Source organism: Mus musculus, chromosome 11, assembly GCF_000001635.26.
Source record: "Mus musculus strain C57BL/6J chromosome 11, GRCm38.p6 C57BL/6J".
NCBI lineage: Eukaryota > Metazoa > Chordata > Mammalia > Rodentia > Muridae > Mus > Mus musculus.
The window spans coordinates 51,612,341-51,639,151 of NC_000077.6; the positions used below are offsets into that span (position 1 = coordinate 51,612,341).

The window sequence follows — 26,811 nt, forward strand, 5'->3', positions numbered from 1 at the left end:
GACAGTAATTCTTCAGTCTCTGTGCTACAATAATATGTACTGCACTGTGCCTACTCATTTGGGATCCCCTGCCCCTCAACAAGCACACACACACACTCACACACACACACACACTCACACACACACACACACTCACACACACACACACTCACACACACTCACACACACACTTACACACTTACACACTCACACACACTCACACTCACACACACTCACACACACACTCACACACACACACACTCACATACACACACACTCACACACACACTCACACACACACTCACACACACTCACACACACACTCACACACACTCACACACTCTCTCACACACACTCACACACACACTCACACACACACACACTCACACTCACACACACACACTCACTCACACACTTACACACACACTCACACACACACACACACACACACACACACACACTCACACACACACCAAGCTCCATCCAGAGGAGTCTTTGTGAAGAGATTGTCTCGTCAATACTCTGCGTGAAGACTCCTGACTGCTGGCTTCCCAGCATTCTCACCCTGACTTGAAGTGACAATAAGGAGACAGTTAGCTAAGGCCTCCAAACATTGGTGATCCCTGTGGCCAGGATCCCCTGTTCTGTGACTTGTGTTGCTTTCCACCCAGGTTAGACTCAGTAGGAGCTGGATGAACACATCGTGTATGTGCCTCTGAGGATGGGTCTCTTTTCTAAGTGACCATGCTACCTGCCTTATGAAGCCCAACATGTCTGAGCCACCATAGCTCATAGCCACTCGCCACTCCAGCTTTCATCTGTTTCTTTCCCAGAACGCACTAGAGCTAGATTGCTTCTCTATACCACAGAGTATTTCACCCACCTACTTTCTCCTTCTACTGAGGATTAAACTGTGGCCCTCAGAGTATGCTAAGGACCTTGGGCTGGAGATGTAGCTCAGCTGGGACAGAAGGCACCTCGCTTATGTAAAGCCTTGGGTTCAATCCCCAGCACTACACAAGTGAGCAGGTCTTTAATCCTAGCACTCTAGAGAGGGAGGCCAGAGGATCAGAAGTTCAAGAGCACCCTCTGCTACAAGTCCAGTTTGAGACCTGCCTAAGACACATGGAGGATACTGTGTATCTTCCCTATCACTTCCTCCCATTAGTGCAGGGGACCATGAAGAAGGAAACCCCTTCTGGGTTTTCAGGGTTCACAGTGGGCTTTCAGTAAAGGGGGGTTGAAACTGGGGAGATGGTTCAGTGGGCCAATGTTTACTGTGTAAGTGTGAGGGCCTACATTCAGATCTCTTGGGCAACTGCATAAGGCAGCCAAGGCAAGAGGCAGATCACTCTGAGTTCTGAGACCAACCTGGGCTAAATAGCAAGTTCTAGATTAGCCCGGGTTTCAAAACAGTAAGACTCTGTTTTGAAAACAAAACAAAACCAAAACAGATCTCTACATAAAAGCCAGGCACAAGGGGCTGGAGAGATGGCTCAGTGGTTAAGAGTACTAGCTGTTCTTCCAGAGGACCGGAGCTCAATTCCCAGCAACCACACGGCAGCTCAGAGCTGTCTATAACTCCAGTCCCAAAAGATCAGACACTTTCACTCAGACATACATGCAGGGAGAACACCAAATGCACATAAAAACAAATCTTACGCCGGGCGTGGTGGTGCTCGCCTTTAATCCCAGCACTCGGGAGGCAGAGACAGGCGGATTTCTGAGTTTGAGGCCAGCCTGGTCTACAGAGTGAGTTCCAGGACAGCCAAGGCTACACAGAGAAACCCTGTCTCGAAAAGAACAAAAAACAAAAATAAATCTTACAAACAAAAACAAAACAAAAAAGCCAGGCACAGCTGTACATGCTTGCAAATAGGGCAGAGAAAGGAAACTCTTAGGGCTTGTTATCCAGCCAGTCTAGCTGAAACAGTGGGGTGGAAAGCGGTGGAGGACATCCGGGGCTGACCGCTGGGTCCAACATGCGTGTGCTCACTTGAATATGTGTATACACGCCACAAGATAAACAAGCAAGCAAAGAAACTAAAAGAAAGTTTCCAATCTGTCAGCCTTTAACGCATGGCTCCAAGCGCCTGTCTTATGTAATGCCATGACAGGCCACCAGAGAGAATGAGGCATTTTGAGGAAAAAGCAGAAACCAAGCAAATGGGTCCTTACCAATGCTTCCAATAGGAGGAGAGACCCAGGCAGCATTCTGAAGAAGTCATCTAAACCATGACAAATAAGAAGGGAGGGATGCAGGGAGAGGAAACCGCTGGAGCAAAGGCTCCAAGCTGAGAAAAGAGACCATTGTTCTCCAAGGGACACACAGGGATGGATCAGTGTGGGACTGCAGGGAAACAGGGGCTTTCATGTCCTGGCATGGGGTTCAGACAGCACAAACCGGAAGTCAGCACACACAACTAGAGTGGCAGTTCCAGGGGAGGCATAGAAAGGAGGGAATGAGTCTTCAAGGAGAGCGAGTTAGCCAGAACTCTGCATATAACTAAGGACCCCAACTCTACACACTGATGCAGAGGGTACAGGCAGACTGGGGCAGGAACCACACAGCGGAGGGACGGACTGGGGCAGGCTAGCCATCCCCAGCGCAGAGGGCAGGGAAGGCGAAAGGAAGGGAGGAAACCAACCACGATACCCCAGCTGGAGCACCCCTGGATGCCTTGCCACCCAGCGCCAAGGTGTCTCCTAGTCCCCTGATGCCAGCTTCTTGTAACTACAGAAGAGTAAAAGAGATGATTCATTTCTTGGGCTAAAGGAAATAGCTCCGTGGTTAAGAGCACAAATTCTCTCGAAGAGACTGCTACTGCTCTTCCAGAGGTCCTGAGTTCAGTTCCCAGCAACCACACGGTGGCTCAAAACCACCTGTAATGGGATCTAATGGCCTCTTCTGGTATGTCTGAAGACAGCTACAGTGTACTTTGAAATGTAACAAGTGCTTGTGATACCAAGGGAGTCTGAAGGCCAGCCTGCACAACATGTGCTCTCCCATGCAGCCTTCTGACCCTTCTGGCACACGTAAAGGAAATGATTCCTTTTTGGCAAATGAGAACCGGTTTCACAAGTTCTTGACGAATGCTTGCTTTTATCTAACTGCCAGGAATCCGCAGGTTGAGCTCATTCCTGAATATTCGGACTGCCTTTTGCCTTTTAGAGTTTGGAGAATTGGAGTTCCTCTGGGCCTGACAAACATAAATCTTTAAAAGAGAAAGAGATACTCCGTTTCAAAAATAAAGTCCAACCTTCTCTTTGGTAAACTCAGCAAAGGGGACAAAAGGGAGGCCAAATAAGTAAAGACAGCAGCCTCCCTGGCCGTTGTCCCCCCCAGCTGCACCAGAGCAGTCTTTTTGCTCTGATCATACCCTCGAGGCTTCTGGGTCCTCGTCCCTTAGCGGCGTGAAAGCCAGAGTCCAGGAACAACACCAGTTCCGCCCTTCCACCACCCAGCCCAGAAACCGGAAGAGGCGGGGAGAGGACAACCTACTGTCTGTCCCTCCTCCCTGCACAGCGGAGGGAAAACCAAAGCGGGTTTGCTCACCTCTGCACAGTCACCGAGCAAGCCAGCGCTCCCAAGCACAACAAGTGGCAGGGACAGGGTGCAAGAAAGTGGGGAGATTTGGGGTGTCGGTCAGTGGACGCTCAGTCTCCAGTCAACCCAAGAAAACTGCCAGACCCTATCTCCTGCTTCTTGAATTCTGGAGGCTGACTGAAGCCTCTTTCTGTGTCTACACCCTTCTGGGGAACTAGTCAGACTGCTTCTCTACTAGGAAGGCGGGACCTGGTTTACCCAGCAAAATAAAACACTGTTACTTTACCACCTTCTTATGTGGCCAAGAATGAAGCCAGATCCTCCTGTTTTAGGATTACAGGTGCAAGTCACCATATCCAGCTTTGTTTTTTTTTTTTTTTTTCTGGGACTTGAACCCAGAGCTTTGTCCATGCAAGCAAGCAGCCTACTGACCCAGCTCAACCCCATCTTAATTTTTTTTTTTTCTAAAGATTTACTGCGGGGCATGGTGGCGCACGCCTTTAATCCCAGCACTCGGGAGGCAGAGGCAGGCGGATTTCTGAGTTCGAGGCCAGCCTGGCCTACAAAGTGAGTTCCAGGACAGCCAGGGCTACACAGAGAAACCCTATCTCGAAAACCATTAAAAAAAAAAAAAAGAGTTGTCTTGATCATGGTGTCTGTTCACATATACCTACAAACATATGTATACAATACACATATACATATTATACAGACATATAGACAGACATATATACATATATACATATATACATTTGGTGGAGGAAGCAGAGCCCCTCAAACCACAGTTTATTCCTTCTCTCTGGCAATTTATACCTCCTTAGACAAAAGTTCTTTATAAAATTACCTCAAAGATGAAATGTTACATAAAAGGGGAGTTACAGAAGGATGTCGATAGTTCAAAGCAGTGCTTCATTCCATAAGCTCATTATGAGTTTAAAGCAACAGTGTCACATGGTCTTGCTTTATCATAGTGCACCCCTGTGGCTTCATCCTTGGACCTGACCTATAATCAGTGTTTTTCCTTGATCAGAAATCTGACCCAAGCCTATATTTCTCTTCTTAGTGAAACTTATGCAAGCTCACTGTATTCCTTATTATGCAGCCTTTACTTACTACTCAATGAGGAGGGGGCATTTTGGTTTTTTGAGACAGTGTTTCTCTGTATACCTCTGGCTGTCCTGGAACTCACTCTGTAGACCAGGCTGGCCTTGAACTCAGAAATCCACCTGCCTCTGCCTCCTGAGAGCTGGGATTAAAGGCGTGTGCCACCACGCCCGGCTTCACATTTTACTCTTGATTCTAACTTTATTACACCTTTCTGGCAAAACAATTAAAGCCATCTCCTTAAACTTTCTTCCTAAAATGATTTGAATCAAATCAACAACTCTATAAAGTCATTAATTCCTCTAAATAGCATTAATTCATGAAAGTTCACCTTCATGTTGATCTGTAGGAAATTTGAGCAAAAGGGTGGGCTAATACCCAGGAATCATTAAGCGATGTAATAGTGACAGAAAAGTCATATCGGCAGCAAGAAGCAACTGGGGCTGTGCCTCTCTGGCCATCTCAGCCGTGCAGAATGGTGAGCCATCTCCAGGAAACTCATTTGCTTGCCTTTTCTTTTTGATTTATTTATTTATTATATGTAAGTACACTGTAGCTGTCCTCAGATACTTCAGAAGAGGGCATCAGATTTTGTTACGGATGGTTGTGAGCCACCATGTGGTTGCTGGGATCTGAACTCGGGACCTTCGGAAGAGCAGTCGGAGCTCTTAACCACTGAGCCATCTCGCCAGCCCTTGCTTGCCTTTTCTAAATGGCTTCTGTCATATTTAAACCTTCTTAACCATATATCTATGGAATTTCTATTTAGTACTTTTGGATTAAGGTGGGCCTCAGGTAACTAATGCCACACAGAAAACAAAACCCACCGTTGATTGAGTCCACCCTGCAAACAGGGAGATGCCAGCCACAGCTAGCGGTAACTTCAGGGCTTTCCAGAAGGTGGCGATATAACAAAGGTAGTAGATTAGGACAGAAGCTGCCAGACCTCCTCCTCCTCCACCACCACCTCGAAAGTTCTGGGGAAGATGGAAGGCTGGGACCATCAAAGCTTGGGCAGTGGAGGAGCCACCTTTCTCCCCTGTCATAATATATAGGTATCCTCCTAACCCCTGTCATAATGTATGGGTATGTGCAGACCTAACATCAGAAGACAGGTGAGTCTCAGAAGTCACCCTCTCTGTCTCTCTAAACTAGGTCTCCCTCAGATTCAAATCAGCTGGCAAATATTAAGCATTTGCTGTTTAAATACTTGATTTCCCCACCATTTAGTAATCGCTTACTGAGACACATCCAGGCCTCCCTACAACCTAAAAAAGAGAGATGATTTCAATCTTTACTAGGCTACCCAGTGCTCCTTCCTCCAACAGCCTTCCCTGGTTCTGTCTTTCTTGGCAATTCAGAGAATGTATCCCAATCTGACATATCCTGGTCCTCTTGCTGCTGTCCAAGTGATGGCTTTTAGTGGCTGGAAATCATACTCAACTATCTCACAGGTCTCATAGTTGTCAATCAGGGATAGGTAAGTTCTGTGTCCTTCACAAAACACAGATCTAAATGTGGGCCTGATTTTTGGCATCTGGCACTCAGGATCCTCCTTCATATTCACCCTTACCAGCTTCAGTCCCTCTACGTCACAGAGCTGAGGTCCCCGTTTCCTGTTGCTCCAGGGTTCTCATTAGCTAGCTGGACTCTTCATCCAGCACATGTCACCTTCCTTCCTACCTTTCTGGTTTTTCAGATTTGCTTTTAACATTTAAGAACTTTTGATTGATTTATTTCCTGTGTGTGAGTGTGTTGCCTGAAAGCACATCTGTGCAGCACATGCACTCCTGAGGCCCTTGCAGATTAGACATTTCAGATCCCCTGGAACTGGAGTGGGTTTTTTTGTTTGTTTGTTTGTGTTTTTTTGTTTGTTTGGGGGGGGTTGGTTTTTGTTTTTTGGTTTTTATTCAAGACAGGGTTTCTCTGTATAGCCCTGGCTGTCCTGGAACTCACTCTGTAGACCAGGCTGGCTTTGAACTCATAAATCCACCTGCCTTTGCCTCCCAAGTGCTGGGATTAAAGGCATGCGCCACCACTGCCCGGCCTCTTTTTTTTCTTTTTTCTTTGCGGTTTTTTTTTTTTTTTTTTTTGGAGACTGTTTCTGTGTAATCCTGGCTGTCCTGAAACTCGATCTGTAGAACAGGCTAGCCTTGAATTCAGAGTTCCTCCTGCCTCTGCCTCCCAAATGCTGAGAGTAAAGGTATGCACCACTACTGCCCAGCGGAAGTCACTATGTAGACCAGGCTGACCTTACTGCCCAGCGGAAGTCACTATGTAGACCAGGCTGACCTGATCCACCTGCCCCTGCCTCCCCACTGCTGGGATCAAAGGTGTGCGGTTTATAGTTTGTGCAACAGGATCTAGGAGGGGGAAAAGAAAATATGAAAAAACTTTCAGGTGCGCCAGGCTTTACCTAACCAGCAGCAGCAGGTCACAAGGCAGGTCACAAGGAGCTCAGGGGACACAATCCCGTTGTGTATTTTCCTTCCACCCGCTCTTCAATCTCTCCGGGCCCCGCCTCTTTCCCTTTGGGCTCCGCCTCTTTCCCTTTGGGCCCCACCTCTCGGCCCCAGGCCCCGCCCCTTTCCCTCTGGAAACCCGGTTCTAAATTCGGCCTCCCTGGGATTCCCGCGGTGAAAATCCAAATCCCGTGCTTAGATTGACCTTTAACTCCGCCCCCATATCCAAAATCCCGCCCCTAGAGATCTACTTAGAGATTGGTCGGTGTAGAATATTTAGTTTCCCAATTGGTCACAGGGTAGAGCCACTTGAAAACCCGGAAGTGATGTCGGAGGCGGCGGCCGCGTGGTTCCTCTATGCCGGGACGGAGTTGTAGTTGCTAAGATGACCAAAGTAAAGGCCGCTCCCGAAGAGTCCGAGGCGCAGGCGGAGGGCTGCAGCGAGGAGCGCACGTACAAAGAGCTGCTGGTCAATCTGAACCCCATCGCGCAGCCCCTGGCTTCCCGCCGCCTGACGCGCAAGCTCTACAAGTGCATCAAGAAGGGTGAGGCGGGCGCGTGGCGATCGCGGTCCGGGACCGGTGACTTGGGCGGCCCGGGGTCGAGCCTCGTGAGCGAGGTGTCGGCTCACGCTTCTCTCTCTTTGTAGCTGTGAAGCAGAAGCAGATTCGTCGCGGGGTGAAGGAGGTTCAGAAATTTGTCAACAAGGGCGAGAAAGGGTAAGAACCCGGCTTCCTCTGGTTTTTAAGTTTTGTGTGGTTTTTATTTTTATATTCCAGTGCCGGGGATTGAACCTAGGGCCTTGTGCACGGTACACAAGTACTACGGCACTAAGTTTGGCTTATTAACTGGTTAAGAAGAAATTCCACCTACTCAATAAAGGTGAAGTTGACCAACCAGTCTAGCAGTCAACTCCCTTCACTACCAGTAAATGGAACTCCCAGTAAATGACAGGGAAGAGAATAGGAATCCAGCCCGTGTAAACTAGAGTCCTGATCATTCACTCTGTAGAACGGCACAACTTTTTCAGGCTCTAGGCAACGTGCTATATGTAGAGAGACATTTTCCCAAGTAGGGCAGGGGAGAATGCGGGCTAGCTTCCGAAGTATAGCTAGTTCAAGGCCGTCGTGGTCTATGGACAGGTCTCAAAACAAACAAAACTCCCAAAAGGAGAAAATGATAAGCCAGTGATAGGCCTTTAATCCCATCAGAGGCAGATCTCTTAAGTTTTCAGCCATGACTATGTATAGAGACCCTGTCTCAAAACAACAAAGGAAGAGAATGAATGAATGAAGGTTTATTTGGGGTGAGGGGGTGGAATCCTGAGAAGAGTAGGCTCTTGGACAGGGCAGTGTAGTGGCACTTACACAATGTAAGTGGTTACTCCTTTTAAGTGTATGACTGTTTTGCCTGCGTGTATATGTTGGTGCATCACTGGTGCCCTTGGCAACCAGAAGGCAAGGTGTAAGGTCTCCTTGGACTGGAGTTAGAAATGGCCATGCACCCCCAGAAATGGCTATGCATCCCCGTATGCCGGCTCTCCAGCCCTCCTGGGCTTTCTTTTTTTTTTTTTTTTGAGACAGGATTTCTCTGTGTAGCCCTGTCTGTCCTGGAACTCATTTTGTAGACCAGGCTGGCCTCAAACTCAGAAATCCGCCTGCCTCTGCCTCCGGAGTGTTGGAATTAAAGGCGTGCCCCACCATGCCCGGTTTTGTTTGTTGTTGTTGTTGTTGTTGTTTTCTTTTTCCCCCTCGTGGGCTTTCTAAGGTAGGTTTAGTGTTCTCAGAACAGAGTGCAAGCTGAGGCGTGACATCGAGGGAAGAATTAGGAGAGGCAAGTCAGACTTAGTAAGCTGTTATGGCCCAAGGCAGGTGATGGGCAGGAGCTACAGCTGAGGGATTTGAGAGACGGTGACATATAATGACTTTGCATGCTAGTTTGGGCTGTAGTGTGTGACTGCAGACAGACAGTGGAGGAAAGCCAGGTTTGTGTGAAAACATCTGAAGTGTGGTTTTTAGATACCTTTTATTACGTGTGGGTGCCTACTTGCATGTGTATGGACACATGTGCATCTGGTACCCATGTGAACACCAGCGGACAACTTGGAGAGCTGATTCTCTTCTGCCATTCAGGCCCCTGGGATTGAACTCAGGTGGCCAGGCTTGGCAGTGAGTGTCTTTACCCTCTGAGGCGTCCTGAGTTGACATGGAAAATGCCTTGGACATGCTCTGCTTAGCTATTCTACAGGCAGATGTTTTGGTAGGGCAGATGGGGGCTGGTAGCTTCAGGTGGCCCCTGGCACCATGATAGGTCAGGAAGGCAAGGAGAAAGGGACCACAAAGAAGGACAGCAAAGGAACAAGTGGAAAGGACCAGCCTTGTGCCAAAGGGAACGGAGTATGCAAACAGATGTCTACCACCCTTACACCGGGCAGATCTTCAGGACTTCTGGGTCTGGTACACTGACAGCTCTCAGCCATGGTTGAGGGCCCTGGCAAGCTTTCTCTTGGGACAGAGTCTGTGTGTTACTCAAACACTTAGGTGTGATCCCTGCCAGTCCTCTCAGCTTTGTTCTCTGACACCCCCCCCCCACCACACACACACACACTAGTTATCTATTGCAGAAGGCAACCAGCCCTTCAGTACCACCCTTGGCCTTATTCTGTCCCCACACCTGCCATTCTGGAATCATCATGGCACTCAAGTCTCTGTTCAAGGGTCATCTCCTGGTTGGAACATAACTGACTCTAAGGAGAGCCGAGTTCCTATTTCGTGGTATTTCTCCTGTACCTCATCTGTCCCAGCACTTCACCTCTAGTCACATTCGGTGGCATTTACATGCTGTCAAGTAGAGACCATGTCCCCAGAGGAATGCATTTGCCAAACATGACTTTGTACTCCTTTCAGAAGTTGAAGGCTAGTGTGGGGGTCCTTGGTTGGGGTGGGGCATTTTCTTGGACTCTGCCCTCACAGCCAGGCTGGAGATAGCTCTTAGAACTGAAAGGGAAAGAGACGGAGCAAAGGAGAACTGATGGTGCCTTCTCTTGTTGCAGGATCATGGTTTTGGCAGGAGATACATTGCCGATTGAGGTGTACTGCCATCTTCCAGTTCTGTGCGAGGACCAGAACTTGCCCTACGTCTACATCCCCTCTAAGACGGTGAGAAGCGCATGCCCACCCTGCCCCATTCCCATCTTGGCCCTAGGGAGGCTGTTTGAGGAATTATCTCAGGTGTTGGAATTCTTAGGTCTGGGTGGCTTGTTTTTCTTTTTGAGATGGCATCTCAGCTAGGACTAAAGTACATAGCACATGGCTGGCAGGCTTCCTTCCTGTAAGATGGGGATCGTCTGTATGCTAAGAATATTTGAACACGTGTAAAGGGTGTCAGAGACTTATATAACAGAGGTGAATATTTGAACATGTGTGAAGGGTGTCAGAGACTTTATATAACAGAGGTACTGCCCTGCCTACAGGGATACCCTCATAGGCCATGTGGGAATATTCAGTATTGGCTTGGAGGACCATGGCTTGAGAGCTTAGTGTACATGATGGCAAACAACTGAAGTATTTTTAAATGTAATGTTTACCAACGGGACATGGCTGCGTGCCAGGTTAGGGCTGTGACTCCTGTTCCCAGCAGCTCTCTTCTCTCCTGTGTAGGACTTGGGTGCAGCCACAGGCTCCAAGCGTCCCACTTGTGTGATCATGGTGAAGCCCCATGAAGAATATCAGGAGACCTACGACAAGTGCCTGGAGGAGGTGCAGGCACTGCCTACACCTCTGTGAGAGACTTGGGCTGCAACCCAGCCCCTTTCCAAGAGATCTGGCTGGCTGCAGGCAGCTGCCCACCCTAACAGCATCTCCCCGATTTCTTGCTGTGTGAGTCTTCCCAGGCAGCTCCAGCAGTGTTGGAGGTGGAGCCTGCATCTCTGCCATCTCCTCCTGAGCTTTGATGAAGACAGTTCCAAGAATGTGGGATAGAAGTAAATGCTAAGGCGAAAACGTGGCAAGTGTGTGGGTGTTCTTGAAGTTGGCAGGAGGAGCAAAAGCAGCCTTTCAGCACAGAGCCTCAAGGGTGTACCTGGCAAATGTTCTGCACTGGCTCTACAGCCCACCCGTCTTCATTTCCCACTCTAGGACAGTTGGGGTGAGGAGATGAGGCATCAAGGCCCAAACCCCACTTCACACACCTCCAAGAGTGATACGCATATATATACACACAAGACCATGCAATCATTGGTAAGGAGAAGGGCTATGAATATATTTGCTCAAAGTTATAAAACAGCATTCAGTTCTAACGGGTTATTTACAGTGGAGAATGAATGGGTAGATACAGTTGAGACTGTACAGTAGGAAGTGGGCCACAGCTGGAAACCCCTTTGATGCCAGGAGTAGAAAGATGTCTGCATTTGATGACCAAGACCTTTGCTGCTCCGTCAGGGGCAAGTGTAAACAGAATGCAGGAACAGAGTAGCCAGTCCCCCTAGAAGGTAAGGAAGCATAGGCTGCTGGTTCACAGCCTTCCCTGGCCTCTGCCTAGGCAGGTTGGGTCTCTTGGTAATGCTGGTCTGAGAGGCATCACAGTCTGCTGAAGCCAGTCCCTCCACAAAGGCCCATGGGTGGATTACACCTTCTAGAATGTTCCTTGGAATCAGAATATGATGCGTTTCCCATCTGCTGGATTCTGTTCCATGGGACAGTAGGGACACTTTAGCCTGCAAGGAAAGGCAAAGGCAAGAGCGTCTCAGGGCTGGCCAGGAAAGCCAGGCCAGGATGGAAACAGGCAGGGCAACTTACTTTCCTCCATTGATGAGTTTGTTGAGTGCATCTCTGGAGATGACGTGGCCACAGATGAGCTTGATGGGGGGGTTGGAATCTGAGGTCTGCTGTCGCAGGATAGGGCATGCAAACACTGAGTGGTACCAGCACTTCATGCCCAGCTCTATCTCAATCTGGGGGCAGCAGAGGCTGAGTTAAGTTCTTGTCTGAGCCGTGTGCCCAGCACCTGCTTCTTGGGGTACCTCCCCAGCAGCCTGCTCTTACCGGCAACTCATCCTTGTGACTCCACACCCCAGTGCACTGCCTCTGTTCGATCACAGCTTTAATGTTCATCAGCACGGGCAGCGCCACACAGCCAGACGCGAAGCTGAGGAACAGAGCAGAGACTGACGCAGCTGGGATCACACACAGGCCCAGCACACGGTCCCAGATAGGACTGGGGACAAAAATTTTCAAGTGGGATAAAGTCAGATTGGCCCTTGAGAATACAAAAGTGCTTATGTATGTGTGTGGACCACATGCATGGCTGTGGAGTGTCGGCTCTCCTGGAGCTAGCTAATAAGAGAGTTTCCATGTGGGTGCTGGGAGCCAAACTCAGGCCCTGAGCAAGAACAAGCACTGTTAACCCTGAGTCATCTCCGCTGCTCCTAAAAAGCCACTAGCAATGTACATAGATAGGTATGTTGAACTCTCTTATTTGCTCTGGTATACCCCCAAATTTGAAAAGTTCTAGTAAAGAAATCCGCATATGAAGTGTTCCTGTGGAAAGCCCCCCACCCCCCGGTTTGGGGGGACAGTGTTCAGTTGAAAGAGCCAGAGTCTGCCTGTTTAGCCAACTCTATTACTGTGGTACAAAGTAAGAGTGCCAGCAAAGACATCTATGAGTTGACTGGGTAGCAGGGAGCCCACTGGCTGGAACCTTGGGTTGTGAGTACAGTATAGCTCTGCCCAATGCCTGCCTAGGGGCTGTGGTGACCTGACTCCACAGCAACAATATAGGCAAGTACAGCCTGTTCTCTACACTGACAGCTGTCCCCTACGGTGAAGTCACTTTCTGGGGCCAATCTAGGTGCTCTTTGTTCCTTTAAGAGCCTACAAGTTAGCTCATGGCAAAGCTCCACCTTATCTGCTAAGCTGGGGTAAGGGAGTCTAGCTTGGGCTTGCTGTGAAGTGAGGAGAGACCACTGCAGTGCAGAGATGAAGCAGTGACTCAGCACTCTTCATGCAGGGGAATGCTGTCTTAGGGAGGTTGTGAGAGGGTGGCTGGATGACTGAGTAGTGTAGTTTCCCAAGGGAACCGTGCAGGCAAGATGGGCCCTGACTGTAAAGACAAGCAGTGTCTATCTCAAGGAAAGATGGTGAGCCAGCTTAGGTCTGTGGAAGCACAGGGAAGGATCAGCACACTTGTTGCCCTCCCTGCCTGTCCCCTTATGCTGACCTCAGGAGGCTGGGATGTACCTGACACTAAGTGGGGACTCCACTGAAAGTCCCAGGAGGGAGCATGCATCCCGAGTAAAGGTCTCACAGATCTCCGCCCAGTGGCTGTTGTCTAAGAGGTGGCAGTAGGGTGACTTCTCCAAGCCCAGCCGCAGGTACACCAGACTGCCCATCATCACCTGGATCTCTACAAGACAATGGGATGACAGTTGAGGGAAGGCAGAGCTCTGGGCCATTCCTCAAGGAGCCACAGAGCTGCCAAGCCCTCTAATGTGCAGAGGAGGGCATCTACAGGCTGTTGGGAACATGGAGGCAGGTGGGAAGGCGGCTGTTCCTGGGCTCTGGCCTTCTGACTACATCACAAGCATGGCTCTGCTTGGCACAGAAGGTCTCCAGTCACTCTCCCCCACGTTTTTTTGAGCCTGGTCTCTATATAAAGCTGACCTTGAAAACAGTTGTCAGTCAGTGGTAAAGCAGTGTTGATAAAGTGAGGTTGGAACCCCTGGTGCATCTCCCTCCCTCTCTCTCTCTCTCTCTCTCTCTCTCTCTCTCTCTCTCTCTCTCTCTCTCACACACACACACACACACACACACACACACACACACACACACACACAAATAGTATCACTGATTGGTTTTATAATTTTTATTTTTTTAAATATTGTAGGCTGGAAAGATGGCTCAGGAGTTCAGAGCACTGGTCACTCTTCCAGAGGTCCTAAGTTCAATTCCCAGCAACCACATGGTGGCCCATGACCATCTATCCTAATGTCTATTGCTCTTCTGCAGGCATGCATGCAGGTAGGCCACTGTATAGGTAATAATTGTATCTCACCTTATGGTCTAACTCCTTGCCATTGCCACGCTAGCCTACACTAGTATGACTAACATACACTAAAGCTGACCTCCTGCCTCAGCTGTGCCTTTGCTTTGGACTTCACTTTAGAGGCAAAAGAGTCAAAAGTTTCTAAACTGTGGGGAGGCATCTTTCTGGTAAGAGACTATCTGTGGGTACAAAGACAGGCCACCCAACATGTCCAAACACAGGCTGGAGCCTAGCCCTAGCCCCCAGCACCCTGGGCACTTACCTCTCTGGTGTAGCCTAGCAAAAGGCTGGAAGTGCCGAGCATAGCTGAGGGCCTCCAGCTGCTTCTCGGGGCCCCCAGCTAGGAGGCGGATAAAGTGCAGCCGGTGCAGCTTGAACTCCAGCGAGCTGTTGAGCTCCAGCAGGCGCTGCCTGTGAGATACAGCCCATCTGGGGAGAGACAATACAGTGCAGTGGGTAGTGGCTACAGAGGGCCCTAGACAGTGAATCCCTAAAGCATGGCTGGAATGAGTCAGGCACCCTTACTCCAGCGCAGGTCCTAGGTCTTGCTCGTGCAGAGCTTCCAAGATCCGATTCAACTCCAAGAAGGGCTGCTTGAAGTCCAGGTCCACATTCAATGTCGATTCCTGGGAAAGATGCAAGGCAGTGTCCCCAAATCCTTCATATATTAAAACTTCCTCAGCCAAAGGTTGGCTGGAAAAAGGCAAGGAATTGTGGTCTGCTGGTAGCAAGAGCCCCTGTTGTTCGCTTTCCATCCTGCAGAGGCTAAACATCATCACTGGGCAGACAGAGTGTGATTCTGCATAGTCCCCAGACCTGACACTGAAAGACCGGTGGGAGGCTAGCCTGCTCTATTCAGCCAGACCTTATCTCAGAAGCCCAAGAAATTGGATGTGGTCACAACACTTGAGAGGCAGGAGGATTTCTGTGAGTTTGAGACCAGCCTAGCCTACACAGTGAATTCCAAAACAAAAATAGTCAAGAATACCAGGGACTGACTGAAAACTAGCAGATGAATGCAGTGGGCTGGGCATGGTAGTGTGCCACACCCATAATCCCAGAATTTAGGAGACTGAGAAATGAGGCTAGCCTGGGTTACATAAGCAAGCCTGTCTCAAACAGCAGGAGATGAGTGCCTTGTGCATTACCTGGCACAGCTCCTCCGCTACACTGAGCATGCCTTGCTGGTACAGGTGCTCTACGATGGCCATCTGCAGGATCTGCTGCTGCTTCTCACGGGAGTCCCACACAGCATCCGAGACCACGCCGCAGATCTCAGAGTCGAAGTTCTAACAGAGGAGAGAGCGGTTTGTGACTCGGGCACTCATACATGTGTTCCTGCCAAACCAGTACACACTAGCTCTGTGCTGCTCCCACTCCTAGACCCTGGACACTCACACACTCACCCTGTCAATGGCTTTGCCCACTCGAGAGACGCTGCTGTGAATGTCCTTATGGTCGGAAGCCAGTTTCTGGACTGTGTCTCTGATCTTCCGACAGCACTGGGACATCACAAGGGACAGCGTGGCTGAGAGAGGGGTGCCCTGGAGAGCTGTGGAGACAGCAGACTGTGTCAGGAGCAGGAGGCAGATCGTGGGCAGCTTCTGCAGCAGCCTGTCTGCTTCCTACTACATGTCAGTGTGGCAACCCAGACCCAGAGGACAGCCCTGCATGCCAGAGTTAAACACCTGCTTCCAGTCTGTGCCCAGCTGCTTATTTTTTAATCTCACTGTGTAGCTCTGGCGGCTCTGGAACTCACTCTGTAGACCAGACTGGCCTCTAACTCACCGAGATTCTCCTGCCTCTGACTCAAGAGCGCCAGAATCATCAGCTTCTGGGTACTCAGATGTCGGGGACTTGGAAATTGCCATGTCAAACAAACCACTAGTTTGTTTACTTACTTTTTTAAAGATTTATTTATTATTATATCTAAGTACACTGTAGCTGTCTTCAGACACACCAGAAAAGGGCGTCAGATCTCATTATGGATGGTTGTGAGCCATCATGTGGTTGCTGGGATTTGAACTCAGGACCTTTGGAAGAGCAGTCAGTGATCTTAACCACTGAGCCATCTCTCCAGCCCCCTTGTTTACTTATTTTTTAAGATTTTTAACAACTGTAGGGTGTGGTAGCATACACCTTTAATCATAGCACTTGGGAGGCTGAGGCAAGTGGAGTTCTAGGCTGGCCTGGTCTACATAGAGAGTTGCATAACAGCCAGAACTATGTAGACAGACCCTGTCTCAAACAAACAAAAAGACTAGTTAGTTGCACAGGGGTTGAACTGTTGGGGGACAGAACATGATACACATATGTGCCCTGATGCACACAGGAGATGAGAAGACACCTTCCATGAGTTTCTCTCCTTCCACCGTGTGGGTCCCGGGATTCGGTCATCAGGCTTGTCAGCAGGTGCCTTGTACTTGCTGAGCCATCTCTCTAGCCCACAAGCCAGGACCTTGGTGACTTCATTTTCTCAGCTATAAAAGTCTAGGATGCTGTGAACGACGACTTTGCAGCTATGTGCCTTGGTTTTATCTCGTGTATTTTTATTGGCTGTGTGCAGGCTTTCCTGTGAACCGGCAGATTAAACTCAAAGGTTACCCTGACCTGGCAATCCCACTTCTAGGAGAAATGGAAACACAGAAAGCCATGTGTGGAACTCTTCAGCATTCTTCAGGATAGCACAGAAAGAGCAACAAGCCAATTTCCATCCACTAATAGGTACAGAATCCCACACCTGCATACCACAGGCTATCGGTCAGCCATAGCAGATATGATGTGCTGATACATGTTACAATAGAAATGAACCTAGGAACATAAAACTGTGAAAACAAGCTGGCAATGTTAGTGGTTTCAAGTCATTAATCATTTCTGTCAGGTTTTCTGAAGGAGCGGAAGCTTCCTTTACTACCTTCAAGGAAGCCCAGGGATTCGTGTCCAAGGCTTCAGCACCCAGTAAGTAGCCCGTGCTCACGTGGTCCCCGGGGATGGCCACCCACCTGCACTGGCCAGCTCGGCTCTCAGCTGGCCCACGGAGTGCAGCAGCTCCTCCAGACTCTGCTCGCAATGCTGCCCGTAGGTTAGGAACTTGTGCAGGACCTTGTCCAGCTCCCTCTCCACACAGGCACACTGCTCCATGGCGGCCTCTGCCTGGTGATGTCAACTGGGTCAGGCCAGTGTGGATCCTGGTGGGGTGGGGTGGCGTGGAGGGGTGTTATGCTTCCCATAACGTTTCTTCAGATCCCCTCACCCCTCCTGAATGATAATAATAAATCAGTTCCCCTGCTAAACAAGGACAGGGTTGTTTTGTATTGTGGTCACGCACACACTGTCAGCTGGGTGTGGCGACACACGCCTTTGATCCTAGCAGAGGCTGGTGGATCTCTGTGAGTTCAAGGCCAGCCTAGTCTACAGATCGAGTTCCAGGACAGGGCTGTTACACAGAGAAACCCTCTCTTGAAAAACAAAAACAAAAAGACAAACAAAACAAAATTACTGTTTCCAACTTTTCGCTGTTATCTTTGTATTACTTATATGTGTGCGCGTGGGTGCCAGAGGAAGTCAGAGGCAGACTTCTGATCGACAGGCAGTGGTGGTGCATGCCTTTATCTGTGAGAGCTCTATGACAGCCACGGCTACACAGAGAAACCATGTCTCAAATCTCCTCCCCCTCTCTTGGAGCTGGAAAGCTGCTCCATATGGGAGCTGAAAACCAACTGGTCCTCTGCAAGAGCAGCAAGAGCTCGTGACTACCAAGCCATCACTCCAGCCTCCCTTCCTAATGCACAGAGCCACCGCGAGTATCATCGTTTTAGACTGGGTTTTTCATTTCTCTGGTCTGAAGCTCGCCAACTGAGTGAGGCTGGCTGGGCAGTGAGCACCAGAGATCCTCTGGCTTCCAGCTCCCTAATACTGAGATTACAAGCATGAACCACCACACCGAGTGCTTTATTATATTTTATATGTGTGGGTGTTTTGCTTCATGTACATATGTGTACCGTGTATGTACAATGTCTGCGGAAGCCAGAAGAGGGTACTCAATCCCTTTACAGGTAGTTATGAGCCACCTTGTGGATTGGAAAATCAATCCTGGACCTTCTAAGTGCAGCCAGTGCTCTACCTGCTGAGCCACCTCTCCAATCCCAACAACTGGCTTTTTTTTTTTTTTACAGGATTCTGGGTATCATATTCAGGTCTCACAGACCACCTGCTTCAGAGGCTGAGCCTCTGACACACCCCCAGTTCCTTTCTTACTCATGGCACCCTCAGCAGGCTGTATGTCAGAACGGCCTAGGTTCACACTGCGTGTATTTTCATATGTTCACTATAGCCACCTTCCCTTTCAGTTGCTGGAACTGGGTTTTCATGTACTGCAGGGAGCTAAGCCATGAAGGCAGAATGGGTGTTAATTTCAAGGACAGTTTCGGGAATACCTGCCTATTGTGGGACCTGTGTGCCCTCCTCGGCTGTCTGCCTACGGACAGCTCCTTGTATGTGGGCAGCCAGCACCCTTGCTCTCACAGCTCCAGACCCTGGAGCATGATGTGGCCTCTCCATGGTTGAGTCCTCCAGCCCAACTCCCCTGTTGCTGCAGGCAGCTAGCCCTCGCCTGACCTACCTGATGTCCTCCACTCTCACTCTGCATCCTTAGTTCCCATCACTGAGTGACTGACAACCTGGGTTCTGCCTCCCTGCCACACCAGACTCTCACTTGCTCAGTTATGCCATGAAAGGTGTATATGGTAGTTGTGTATGATATGTATGCTTGTGTGCATGTGTCTGATTACAGGCACATAAGTGCATACCACAGTGTGAGCACAGAGGTCAGAGGCCAGCCTCGGATGTCAGTCCTCTCCTTCTATCTTGTTTGAAACAAGGTCATTTTCTTGTTCACTACTGTATATTCCAATCTACCCTAGGCTCGGGAGCGTCCAGCAATGGTCCTGACTCTGCCTCCCATCTCACCATAGGACTGAGCGAACGCTGGGACTAGCTGTCCTCTACCATGCTTGGCTTTACGTGAGTTCTGGAAATTCAGACTCAGGTCCTTATGCTTGTATAGCTAGCAACACTGAGCCAGCACCCAGCCTAAAGTGAACGCCTCACTGCGGGCTCTTCCCCTCCACTCTGCTGCCCCCTTTTTGAGTAGCCTGCAACATGGAGTATACAGATACTCCCCAGAATGCCAGCAACAGAGTAGAGCTTCTGTACCCGCACACAGGACTAGAAATAGAACTGAGTTATGTGTCCCTCTAAAGGGATCATTGAAGCCAGTTCTCTCAAAAGTGGCATCACAGGAAGCCAGTGTCCATGGTGACCCTGGGATCTTCCCACTTCCTGTACCCTCCTAGTCCCACAGGCACCACCCATCTTGGCTTTCCCAGTTCAAGCCTACTTTAGTCATCATCTCCTTCCCAGATGGTGACAAATGACAAGGAAACAGTGCTGGGCCCTGGCTGATACCATCTGACACACTAAAACTTGTGATCACACTGGCCAGAGAAATCAGACCCCCCAAAGTCAGACTCTACAGTTATATTATGGATAAAATGTAACAGGGACTCCCACTTAAAATGATATAGTTGTTTGGCTTGGTAATAGCTAACATTCCCCAGAGGCTCATTATGTGCTAGGCTCTGCTCCAGTGACTTCACCCATTAAATCACTCACTTCTCACAACACTATGAGGTAGGTACAGTTATTAGACCCACTATGCAGCTGAGAAAATGAGACCAGGGAAAGATAAAATAAACACCCCAGGGCCACTCAGCGGGGGAGCGGAGGAGTGGGGACTGAGGAAGCCTGGTGTCTGGTTCTAGGCTGAGGTCTTCTCCTCAAGTACTTTGCACAACAGGACCAACAGAGCTGGCTGCTGTCCCAGCAGGAAAAGACAGCTGTGTGTGAGAACCACTGGGGTGAACTCATAGGGTCTCTCAGCTATGACAACAGGAAGGTAACTGGAGCAAGCACAAACCACCAGCTAGGTAAGATGGCAAGAAAAATATGACGGCCAAGAGTCTGGTTAACAGAGTTACAGTTTTTCAAAGATTAACATGGCTCAAGGACAGGACCTCATCGTGGTCAAAATGACTGGCTTTGCCAGATACCAACTGATACCAGGACTATCAGAGGGAGGCCTTGAAACTATGAACAAAGTTGAGGATGAGCCAGGCCAGTGCTCAGTGGGTAACGCTTGCCACCCAGCCTGGTGATCTGAAAATGATCATGGGAACAACAGGTAGAAGGAGGGAGGCCTCACGGAGCTGTTCTGACTGCTCAGTGCATGCCATGGCAGTGAGGCCCACCCCCAGTAAGTAAAGACGTCATTTTTAAAGCAGAGGAAAGCCGGGTGTGGTGGCCTATACCTTCCAGTTTAGTGGTTGGGAGGAAGAGGCAGACCGACCACTTTTAGTTCCTGGCTAGCCTGGGCTACATAAGAAGAAACTGTATCCTGCCCGGTGGTAGTGGCACACACCTTTAATCCCAGCACTTGGGAAGCAGAGGCAGGCTGATTTCTGAGTTCGAGGCCAGCCAGGTCTACAAAGTGAGTTCCAGGACAGCCAGGGCTACGCAGAGAAACCCTGTCTCAAAAAAAACAAAACAAAAGAAGAAGAAGAAGAAGAAGACAGGAAGGAAGGAAGGAAGGAAGGAAGGAAGGAAGGAAGGAAGGAAGGAAGGAAAAAGTGAAAAGAAAAAAAAGAGTCTCTGTACATGTCCAGTAGACAACTTTTTGTTCTGCTTTTTTTTTTTTGGTTTTTCGAGACAGGGTTTCTCTGTGTAGCCCTGGCTGTCCTGGAACTCACTTTGTAGACCAGGTTGGCCTTCAACTCAGAAATCCACCTGCCTCTGCCTCCCAAGTGCTGGGATTAAAGGCGTGCGCCACCACGCCCGGCTTTGTTCTGCTTTTTAAAAACGGATGTATTCGTGCTTCTGATCTGGGCAGAAGCCACATTCAGACAACTTTGTGCAGTCAGTTCTCTCTTTCCACCTTTATGTGGGTTCCAGGGATTGAACTCAGGTCACCAGGACTATGTAACAAATATCTGTACTCACTGAGACATCTTGATGATGCTATTTTGTTGTTTTGAAATGGGTTCATGCTGGCCTCAACACCAAGCATGCCCTCCCCCAGGAACCCCCACCCCGACTGAGCTGCACCCCAGTCTACTGTGCACTTGTTTGTTTTCAGATCTCTCTCTCTCTCTCTCTGTAGACCAGGCTGACCTGGAACTCAGAGATCCGCCTGCCCCTGTCTTCTGAGGGCTGGGATTAAAGGCGTGTGCCACCACCCTGTTCCAACCTCAGCTTTTTGTGTTGAGTCAAGAACTCCCTAGACTGACCAGACTGCCCTTGAGCTCATTCTGTATCTCAGACTGACCTTGAACTTGGAATCCTTCTGCATTAGCCTTCCGAGTAGCTGGAATTACATATCATCAGGAATGCATTCATTTTTAATTAATCTATTGATTTTTCAGGGCCAAGCCCCCACACATGCTGGACAAGTGCGGAGCCACAGAGGGTGTTACACCCAAAGCCCTGCTTCTCTTCTTTATTTCATTACACCCACTCACTCCCATAAGCACCCTCTTCACACCTCTGCCAACTCAAGTTAAACCCAGGCTCCCAAAAGGTCACCAATCACCTCTCTCTCTGAAATCCAGGCTGACCTTGAATTTACAAAGCTCCACCTGCTGAACTAAAGGCATGTGCTACGTCCCTGGTCACATCCACCATTTTATATGGCTTCCTGGGCTCCAGCTCAGGCCTCTTCTCACGGCTCTATCTTCCTTGTGCACCCTTCTTTTCTGCATCACAAATCTGATGTGTCGGTTCCACACACTTCCACATCCTCCTGACTGCTTCTTCAGATGTGTCTCAACTGGACTAGCAGCTAAACAAAGCCTGGAGACTGGTCTTGTCCCCTCCCTCCCTGCAGGACCTAGCCCATCACGGGGCTGAGTAGGCCTAACTGATTAAACAATACCTCCATTTCCTAGCCTTTGGCTAAGAAGGCCTGAATCAAAAGCTTCCAGTGGATAGAAAGAGATATGAAGGAAATGTTAAAACTTCACACTAGAGGGGCTGGAGAGATGGCTCGGTGTTTAAGGAGGACTTGCTGCTCTTGCAAATAGCCCAGATTCTGTTCTCAGCACCCACATGGCAGTCACAACTTCCTGTAAGTCCAGTTCTAGAGACCCTGAAGCCCTCTTCATCCACTGCATCTCGTGGTGCACAGACACACATGAAGGCAAAAGGTCCCCATACACCTAGAAATAAGAAGTTTAAAAAAAATATCTGTTGGGTGTGGTGACTCACACCTTTAATCCCAGAACTAAGGATGCAGAGGCAGGCAGATCTGTCTGACTTCAGACTGGCCTGGTCTACACAGTGAATTCCAAGACAGCCAAGGCTATGTAGAGAAATGCTGTCGTCATCGTCGTTGTCATCATCGTCATCATTATAAAAGAAAATAAATAAATCTGAGGTTGGGTATGGTGGTGCAGGACTTTAACCCACCCCACCCCCCAACACATGGGAGGCAGAAGCAGATGCATCTTTGTGAGTTCAAGGCCAGCCTGGTCTACTTAGAAAGCTCCAGGGCAGCCTAGGCTATAAGAGACCCTGTCTCAAAGACAACAAACAAACAAACAAAAGAAAAACAAAAGTTCTATCCAAACAAACTCCCTGGTGATGCTCACTCCAATGACTCTCCCCATCACTTGCCACACTCTACCACCACCAGCCTTTCTGTTCCAGGGTACATCCAGTTTATTTCTGCCTCTATCCTCTTCTCGGAACACTCTCTCACATCTTCCCATGGCTGGCTCCTTATCTAGGTCTCCACACACGTGTCATCTTTTCAAACCACAGTATCGAATGCCCTGTATTTTACACTCAAACAAATCATATCCCTACAAATACTAGAAAGTTTCACATTGTCACTTCTTCACCTAAAACTGAAAGGACAGGAAAGCCCACCATTTACCCTAGGGGCATGCCACGACCCCGACTTGACCCGCATAGTAGTGCAAAGACTGACAAACTCCTACTTATCCTCCCAGAGACCCTCCTGCAGTGCCCTGCCGGAACCCCGCCACCCACTGGCTGCTTACCTCTGACTCAGTCAGGTGCACTAGGACGGGACGTCGGAGTCCGGGCGACTCCACCAGCCCTTGGAGGGTGTGGCCGACGACTGCTCCAGGCTTTGGTCGGGGCGCCCCGCACCCCGGGACCGGGAGCCGGCAGGCTGTCACCTAGTCTTGCAGCTCAGCCCGCTTCCGGCGCCGCTGTCATCGGAACCGGAAGGCGCGGCGGTTGCCTCTCGGGTGGGTCCGGGCTCGCCCATGCGTGGTGTCGCGGAGCGTGGGGAGACAGTGTGTCTCGCCCGCGGCTTTGCAAGGAATGCCGAATGAATCGTTCGCCGGAGCCAGGCAACAGTTAGCGCCTGCGCAGTGCCGGGACGCCTGGCCTCTGCGATCCGGAGCAAACCTGGGTTTCCGCGCGTCAGAACCACCGACGGGTTGTCACGAGTTTCTACCGGAAGTATTAGCTGGCGCACCTGCCTAATCCGGGCCCCCAACCACAGTAAACTAGGTCTTAAATGTCCAGGCTGGGATAGGGGACACGGAGGCAGGACGAGCGCCGGGAGTTCCAGGCCAGTCTAGACTACAAAGCGACACTCTGGCTCAGAAAATAAACAAAGCTGGGTATTGTGGTACCCGCCTATAATCTTATAATTATAAGAAGATCAGAGATCCAGGGATACAAAGTGAGTTAGGCCAGCCTGAGCTACGACAGAGAGAGGGGGAGGACAGGGGGAGGGTTAAAGTACACGCAGGTCCCTTGGTCCACCCCCAGCACCCGAAAAATGAACATTTTAAGAGACCATTACATGTATGTGGTCCAGTGATTAAGTATTTCCTGCGATGCATTTTGAACTAGCAAATAATGTTAAAGGAAGAGTCTGAGGTAACAGGGAAAGTGCTTGCAAAACAAGTGTGAGGGGCTGAGTTGAGATCCCAGGTACTGTTAGAAAGCTGGCTCGCACCTACTGGCGCGGGCCTGTAATTGCAGGAGTGGGGTTAGCAGAGACTTAAGGATTCTTGTGTTTGCCTGCCAGCTAATGTAGCTAAAAAGCAGAGCTCTAGGATCAAGAGAATAAAGTGGAGAGTGTTGGAGCGAGACTCCCCAAATCCTTCTCTGGCCCTCACACACTTGTACAGGCAAGCACACCCACGTTCACATCACACACACACAATTTTTAAGAGTTCGGTTTTTGTTCTTACGGGCTCACCTAACCCTATGCATCCATAGCCCCCAGCCCAGCTGCTCTCTGTAAATAGCCCCTCTTTAGGGGCAAAATGAAATAGGGGTTGTATACATGCCCTAACTAAAAAGAATGAAGGAGCCGGGTGTAATGGCACACACTTTTAATTCCAGCACTGCGGAGGCAAAGGCAGGCAGATCTGAGTTTGAGACCAGGAAAAAAAAAAAAAAAAAGAAAAGAAAAGAAGAAAGAACCGGGCAGTGGTGGCACATGCCTGTAATCCTAGCACTTGGGAGGCAGAGACAGGCGGATTTTTTAGTTCGAGGCCAGCCTGGTCTACAGAGTGAATTCCAGGACAGCCAGGACTGCACAGAGAAACCCTGTCGAAAGAAAGAAAGAAAGAAAGAAAGAAAGAAAGAAAGAAAGAAAGAAAGAAAGAGAAAGAAAGAGAGAAAGAAAGAGAGAAAGAAAGAGAGAGAATCTTTTGAGAAAGGGTCTTTGATACCTACCCAGGACTGGCCTTGAACTCCTTACATCACGAAGGACCTCTTTCTACCTTCTGTGTACTGAGATTACAGGTGTGTGCACCATCACCTGGGGTCCTCCAGCAACTCATGCACTCCCCTCTCCCCGCCCCCGTTTTTTTCCTTTCTTTTTCTGGCTTTTCAAGACAGGATTTCTCTGTGTAGCCCTGGCTGTCCTGCAACTCACTCTGTAGACCAGGCTGGCCTCGAATTCAGAAATCTGCCTGCCTCTGCCTCCCAAGTGCTGGGATTAAAGGCGTGCGCCACCACGCCAGCTAGGCAGGGTTTTTTGTTTGTTTGTTTGTTTGTTTGTTTTTTGTTTTTATGAGTACACTGTTGATGTCTTCAGACACACCAGAAGAGGGCATCAGATCCCATTACAGATGGTTGTGAGCCACCATGTGGTTGCTGGAAATTGAACTCAGGACCTCTGGAAGAACAGTTGGTGCTCTTAACCGCTGAGCCACCTCTCCAGCCCCCAGCTTCTTTTTTACTGCAGGTTTTCCTACAGCCATTACATGCTCCTCTTTCCGCCTCCTCCACCTTGCACAATCTAGCTTTGTTTTCTTTACAGCCTTGGCTTGAAATCATGTGTTTATGTGTTGATTTTGCTTTCTTGCCCCTATCTCCGCCTCCCCAACTTTTAGAATAAAAGCTCCATTGGGCTCAGGACTTTGTCTTCATCGCTACTGGAACATAGTGAGCCACAGAGATGCTGGGAGCTGACCAACATTCTCTGCTTAATAAAAGAGGAAGCTGTGGCTCACAACCTGCTGAAACACAGCAGGGAAGAGGGCGGTGCAAAGAGGGAAGTTAGCCCGCAGGGGCATCGTGACCCCAGCATCCTGGAGATGCCTGGCGGTGTCTCAGAGCTTGGGTGGTCCCAGCCCTACGCGGAAGTCGCGGGGGCGAGGAGTTGAATGAGCTCTGCTTAGGGCGAAAAGCCAGAGCTGAAGAACCCGAACCCCAGCCGGCAGGACCTCACAAGCTTTCTAGAAAGCCCCAGGCTTTCCCACTTCCTCTCCCACCCTGCCTCACCATCAAGCAGGGTGTGAACAAAGCCGGCTTCTACCAGAACCTGGAGCGGCTTACATTTAGGCTTTTGAACCCTTGTTGAGGCGTGGCGGGCCTCGTGTTCTGAATTATTCTGCACTTTTCCTGTGCCCGAGTTTTCCAATTCGTTTGATTCTGTTGCTCGTCCCTCGTTCAGACTGGACTTTTGGTTTTTGTTGGAGGAACTTGCTTTAAGTGGAATAACCAAAAGCTGTTTCTTTAGTATCTCCTTTCTTTTGGACCAGTTTCCTAGGATTTTTTTTTTTAATTTAAAAAGAAGAATAAAACGAAACTAGGGAGACACTTCAGTTGCTAAAATGTCATGCAAGCTTGAGGACCTGAGTTCAATTTCTGCCGCCCATTAAAAAAGCAAAAAACAAAACAACTTCCTGTAACGCAAACCACTGGGGAGGCATACAGTAGGTTCCTGGGTCTTGATAGCTGATGAGCATAGCTAAATCAGTAAGCCACAGATTCAGTGAGAGCCCCGCTCTCAAAAAAGATGGAGAGCAATTTAAGAATAGACTCAATGTTGACCTTTGACCTCTACACACACAAACAGGAAAAAACGTTGATGCTTATTTTATTTTACAAGGTAGTGCAAATGGTGGCTTACTTTGCGCCATATTCAGAAATCAAGCCAAACAGTTCTGCTTAAACTGTGTTCTTTCCATAGGCCTTCCCTTTATCCTGTGCGATTTTTGCAAAAATATGATTTATTTCTGGATCTCTTCATAATTGTACTTCACCATTTTTCTATTGTTTTTCTTGTTTTGCAATGTGTAAAGTTATATATATATGTGTGTGTGTATGTGTGTGTGTATGATTAAA

At 49.2% G+C, this 26,811-nt stretch overlaps 2 protein-coding genes across 4 annotated transcripts; one reads left to right on the forward strand and one right to left on the reverse strand.

Moving 5' to 3' along the window:
• Positions 1–7,432: 7,432 nt before the first annotated feature.
• On the forward strand, positions 7,433–11,378 carry Nhp2 (NHP2 ribonucleoprotein). Of its 3 annotated transcripts, NM_026631.4 has the most exons (4): positions 7,433–7,637; positions 7,742–7,811; positions 10,145–10,250; positions 10,752–11,378. In NM_026631.4, exons 1-4 carry the CDS (start codon positions 7,478–7,480, stop codon positions 10,875–10,877), a joined length of 462 nt encoding a protein of 153 aa, NP_080907.1. In that variant the 5' UTR covers positions 7,433–7,477; the 3' UTR covers positions 10,878–11,378. The 3 variants fall into 3 exon arrangements, 2 of the variants coding, with proteins under 2 accessions (NP_080907.1, NP_001351665.1); NR_157294.1 differs by having other exon boundaries at positions 7,433–7,811; NM_001364736.1 differs by lacking the exon at positions 10,145–10,250.
• Rmnd5b (required for meiotic nuclear division 5 homolog B) lies at positions 11,333–23,556 on the reverse strand. Its single transcript, NM_025346.1, has 10 exons — positions 23,250–23,556; positions 17,136–17,321; positions 15,540–15,685; positions 15,282–15,422; positions 14,659–14,759; positions 14,396–14,562; positions 13,329–13,494; positions 12,135–12,237; positions 11,889–12,043; positions 11,333–11,806 (listed from the first exon to the last, which is right to left on the reverse strand). Exons 2-10 carry the CDS (start codon positions 17,272–17,274, stop codon positions 11,743–11,745), a joined length of 1,182 nt encoding a protein of 393 aa, NP_079622.1. The 5' UTR covers positions 17,275–17,321; positions 23,250–23,556; the 3' UTR covers positions 11,333–11,742.
• Between the last annotated feature and the right edge of the window lie 3,255 nt (positions 23,557–26,811).